Source organism: Prenolepis imparis, unplaced genomic scaffold (genome assembly GCF_030444845.1).
Source record: "Prenolepis imparis isolate NDT839.2.m4 unplaced genomic scaffold, iyPreImpa1.0 SCAF_9, whole genome shotgun sequence".
NCBI classification, from domain to species: domain Eukaryota; kingdom Metazoa; phylum Arthropoda; class Insecta; order Hymenoptera; family Formicidae; genus Prenolepis; species Prenolepis imparis.
The window spans coordinates 15,745,533-15,751,497 of record NW_028141167.1 but is presented as its reverse complement, the minus strand read 5'-3'; the positions used below and the strand labels follow the sequence as shown (position 1 = coordinate 15,751,497).

At 28.3% G+C, this 5,965-nt stretch overlaps 1 protein-coding gene across 1 annotated transcript; it reads left to right on the top strand.

Moving 5' to 3' along the window:
• LOC145940655 (protein phosphatase 1 regulatory subunit 42) lies at positions 1–1,603 on the top strand. Its single transcript, XM_083046044.1, has 6 exons — positions 1–141; positions 264–569; positions 679–913; positions 987–1,109; positions 1,170–1,307; positions 1,400–1,603. Exons 1-6 carry the CDS (start codon positions 1–3, stop codon positions 1,435–1,437), a joined length of 981 nt encoding a protein of 326 aa, XP_082902170.1. The 3' UTR covers positions 1,438–1,603.
• Positions 1,604–5,965: the final 4,362 nt, after the last annotated feature.

Here is a 5,965-nt window from a genome sequence, read left to right as displayed (position 1 = left end):
ATGGTGAAATTAACGACAGATATTATAGAAAGAAAATATTCTCATATATTAAATAGTAAATCACTTAGTAAAATAATAAAAAAGGAAGAATTGCGGAAATTGACTCATTTACATATGAATGATATGTTCATCAGCAGTATTGTAAGTAACATTGAAAGAAAGAGGAGGAAAGAAAAGAGACAGAGAGAGGGGGGGGGGGGAGAGAGAGAGAGAGTTTAATAAACAATGTAATTCATTTTTTATAAAATTTTATGTTTATATAGGGCGACCTCGATATTTATAAAAACTTGCAAGTTATATATCTACAGAATAATAATATATCAAAAATAAAGAATTTACATTTTGCATGCAATTTAACACATTTATATTTACAACATAATAATATAACAAAAATAGAAAATTTGAGATCTCTAAAGAATCTTCAAAAGCTTTATCTGGGGCATAATAATATCATTATAATTGAAGGATTGGAAAATGCAAAACAATTACAAGAATTGCATATTGAGAGTCAAAAAATACCATTTGGGGAATCATTATGCTTTGAACCACGAAGTGCTTTTGCTTTATCTGTAAGTGCAATCTGAATCTCAAAATGCGATCTAAATCTTCTTTAATTAATATGAAGATTAATTTATATATTTTTGACAAACATATATGTATAAGTTATTTCTTTTTTAGATGTGTCTTAAAGTTCTTAATATTTCTGACGATAAAATAACATCCTTGAGAAACTTAACCGGATTTCGCGAATTAAATACATTGGAAGCAAAAAATAATTTCTTGAATGACATGGATGATTTAATTAGAACAATAAGTACATTAACCTTCTTGAAAGATCTGTTCTTGCAAGGCAATCCTGTTACACAATCTTATAGATACAGGGAAAATCTAATTGCTAACAGCATTTTGTTAGGTAAAATTAACATAAATCTTTCTTCATTAATTATCATGTTTACTGCATAATTATCATTTTGTTTTTTGAATAGGTAATCTTGATGGTAAAATTGTGACTGATATTTGTCGAAATTTTATGAAAAAATTTAAAATGGAGAAACATAACCGACACGTGAGAAAGGAAATTAAAACTCCATTAGCAAATGATATATCAAGTATGTTAACAGTAATTTATAATTTAGACAGCAGCAGTTATATAAGCAAAAAATTTGTAGGTTCGCTGAACTTGCCACCAGCTTTCAAAAGATCTATATCGAGAGCAATTTTTCAACATCCTGGATCACAATTATCTATAATAATTACTCCTGAATCGATAGGAAGTCAACAAGTATTTCCACCTTGGAAACACCCAGGTAAAAAAAAAAAAAAAAAATAATAATTATTACTTTTTTATTCACTATATTAATAATATATTAATAACATATTTTATATATATATATTTTAGCATTTGGCATCCGAAATGTCAAGGATAATCGTGCATAACGAAATTATTCTAGAGTTCTAGATTCTAGAGTAACTAAAAACGAAGAGACACATATATTTTACTCTATTATCAATGAAAAAATCGCATTAAATTATTATTGCTTATTTTTTTTGTCAATTTAATCATGAAACAGACGTTGCAAAAAAGAGACCCTCACAAATTAAGAAACAGACATACATAAAATATTGAAATATATCAAAATATTATATCTAGGATAAAACAATTTATATACATATATATATATAAATTGTTTGAATAAAACTTAATAATTTAAATCTTGTACATATTTTTTGAATATATTTATAATGACATGATTTTTTAAGTATAATATTATATATCAAAAATCTTGTATTTTTTCTTAGAAATGTATTTTTCACAAATTTAAATATAAGAATAAAAATTTTCGTAGTATTTCTCAACATTTTAAATATTTTGCTTATATAATACTGGTTTGTATCCAAAACTTGATAATTTAAAATATCAAATATATTAAACATTATAATAAACAAGGTGTCTAGTAAAATTTGAAAATAAAATTTAAGGACATATTTCAAGAACATTTACACGATTTTATAGTATAATCAAGACGTACAAAGAACCAAGAACTTTTTTTTATAGATATTATATTTATGTATAGATTATATTAGGCTAACATATATTCTTCTAGTACATTGTATACGAAGTAACATATGACTTAAATATTTTTTAAAAATAAATAGTTTCAGCTGACTTCTTTTAGCTGAATGTTTTTAGGTATTCCCAGTTTATATAAAATCTATACATATATTTTTAATAATGATACCGGTATATAATGAAACCGGCGACGCCGGTATATATCCCAAGTAGCAAAATGACGTCATAATGACGGTAAATTTTGATCACAAAAAGACCGATTAGACGTCTTAATTAGGTCTTATAAGACCCGAAAATGACGTCGATATGTCACATCCACAAGACGTCATTTTCTGACTTCTTATTGACGACATAATATGACGAATATAATACTTAAAATTGACAAAACTTCGATATTTTAATACATGGCATCAGTTTTAGCCCAGTAAGAATAAATCATTCGATAAATATATTACATATTCGATAAATTAGATAATTAGAATATAAAAGTTTAAAGTATATTTGACAACAGAAGAATGCCTTAACAAATAAATTTACGCGCATACGTAAATTTATTTGTTAAAAAGGCATTCTTCTGTTGCCAAGTGTACCCTATAGTTAGAGGTACTTTTGGTACTTATATGACTTACTTTTAATTTTAATAGCAGTTGTTTGCCAGCTTTATATAATTCCATGACTAAAACTTAAATATAGAGATAGATAGTGCATCGCGCGTCGCATAGCGATAAATGAAAGAACTAAATTTGGACGAATTTAAGACGTCTTAAGACGTCTTCAAAATAACGTCTTTAGTTGATCTAAAAAATAACGTCTTATAAACGTCCATTTATTAGTCACTGACGTCATGGACCAAAAATGACTAAAAATAGACGTCATAATGTCGTCTTCTGACGTCACTTTGCTACTTGGGATATAATTTAGTAACGTTGCTCAACTATTGTGTTTTCTGAACACACCCATATATATATATATATACAACTGTTGTATTTTCTGAGCGCAGCCTTATGTCAACAACATAGAGATATAAGAATCTAAGATAATTGTAAATGTAGCTCGTAACAATTTGGTAAAATTAATAAGGGTACAGCAAGGCTTTATTGACGAGCAATAGTAGTTGAAGATTAAATTAAATGTATTCTAATAGATTTGATACATAATATACAAATATTCAAGACGATACGTTTCGACACTCACTTGTGTCTTTTCACAATCGTTGGAAAAAAATGTGTTACAATTTGTTCATGTTCTTCGTATTATTTAGCGGTTGTAGTCGGAAATTATTTAGTCAATATTAGAATCGCAGTAGCACTCGCATATTTTTAAGAATCTAAGAATCTTTTTTAATTCTTATATCTCTATGGTCAACAACGATCAGCGCTCGAACAACTTTTATTTCATTCTTAAAGAGAATTTGAAGAAACTGAATAAATTTACAAATAACGAAAAAAATTAAGGATCTACAAAAAATTCAAGTACATAACCAGGATTTTTAAAGGACAAACAAAATTCCAGAACATTTCAAGGACTTCAAGGATTTCAAGGACCGCTAGACACCCTGATAAATTTAATTGTCGCTTCAGTTCTGGAAAATTCTTGCACTTCTAATTTATTTTTATAATAAATTAGAAATTAGAGCTTGAGCAACAGATCTACTCATATTAATTGTTACGAATAACTTAGCACTTTCATCTGTTGTTTAGAAAAATTAACATCGTATACATAAATTATTAGCTAAATGCATTCCTTCTATTTGCTGTAATTTTATTTAATTTCACGACATAATTGAAATCATTTTTTTTTTTATTATTATTACGAATACATGCAGTGTCCAGTAATTCGCGCCTCACCTGTCAGGTGCAGGTAGAGTAGGTTAAATCTAGTAGAAAAGTCCTCTACCATTTTGCGATATTCACAATAATTAATGAGAAATTAATTAAAAAAGATCGGCCAATTCGGCGAAAAGAGACAGCCCAGTTAAAAGCCCGATGTCCACGATGCTAGAACTCGGTCCAAGTTCTCGGAAGTTTGCAGCCAATTAATTTGCAGCTTTTACGGAAAAGCGGCAATTTTATTGGCTACAAACGTCTCGGTCCGAGAACTTGGACATCGTGGACATCGGGCTTTTTACATGAGGTTTGTTCTTTATTGCTGAACTTTCTGCACTAGTGTACACTAGTGACACCAAAGCGTTCTTTATTGCAGTGCAAGATAGCACTGGTCCGTTCTTTATTGCAGTGCAACGAAATTTAGTGCAACAGTTCACTGTACTCGTTGCACTGGGTCTTGAGGAAGGACAAGCAGTGCAGGAACTGATAAGTTCAATAATGGTGGCGAATTTAATTTTATAAATAGTAATAGAAAGTAAAGTTCTGCGCAAAATAGGGAAAATATTGGGAATAAATATTAAATATTAAAAATAGAAATTATTTAAAAATAAAAGCTAATTTTGTATATATAAATTTTTTGAAGAAATATAATTAAGAAATAAAGAAAAATTTTAAATTAATGTATTATATTGACTTTTTAGGAGGGGACATAATAAGTTCTTTACAAAGAGATTGATTTTAATTGTGATACTGTAAATTGTACTGTAGCAAATAAATCAATATTTATTAAATTACATGAAGATACAAATATGAATAACATTGAAAACAATATAGAAGAAAATATACAAGAAAATATACAAGAAAATGAAAATGATAAAGAAAATACAGAAATATTTGCATGGACGGATGCTAGTACCAAATTATTTTTGTTTATATAAAGAAAAAATTAATTTAGTTATAACTATAAAAATTAAAAAAAAAAGTCTTATGGCATAAAATATCAGACATTAGATTTAGGCCCTGCGCACAATAGGAAAAATATTAGGAATAAATATTAAATATTAGGAATAAGAATTATTTTAAAATAATAAAATCCCAAGGAGAACAGAAATGTCAAAATGATGTCAATTTGACCAAATTTATGTCATTTTTTGATCATTGAAATCTCGATCTCGGAAATGACTAAAAAATGACTTTTTATATTGACTTTTTTTTATCTTTTTAATTTTTAGAAAATGTGATGTATATTTCTCGGCTGTGTATATATATGCTTATTATTATAAAGATATTTAAAAGTAAACATTTTCCATATTCAGATATTGTTGCAGTTCGCAGAAGAGTCTATTATAGTTATATACTGATTAAAAACTGAATTGCTGATTAAAATATTATTTTAAGCGACTTACGTCTTAAATTTGTGTCTTAATTATTTTTTTCAGTTATAACATTAACAAATTATATTTATTTTTCTTTTAATACAATAATAATTTTTTATCATTAAAAAATAATTAATTAATAATTTATTTTAATGTGGAATATACTTTATTTTTTCAAAGTATTTATTATTTTTAATATATATACAGGGTGTCCGGTAATAGTCGCATCAACCGTCGTGTGCAGGTAGAGCTAGTTAAACCGAGTAGAAAAGTCCTCTACCATTTTGCGATATTCTCAATAATAAGAGAGAAATAAATTAAAGAAAATCAGCCAATTCGCGCGATGATAAGCGTGCGGCGAGAAGAGACAGCCCACTCGGGGGTCCAGAGTTAGCGCTACTCGTATGGAGTTACTGTCTTTTGTAAAGTGCTCCTCCCCGCTTCATCGCGCGCTTAGCAACCGTGTAACATTATACTGTTTCTTTTCGCCGCATGCTTGGTAACGATATAAAACTGGGCTGTCTCTTCTCGCCGTCGTCACGCGAATTGGCCGATCTTTATTAATTATTATCTCTCTTATTATTGAGAATATCGCAAAATGGTAGAGGACTTTTCTACTCGGTTTAACTAGCTCTACCTGCACACGACGGTTGATGCGACTATTACCGGACACCCTGTATATATATATATCA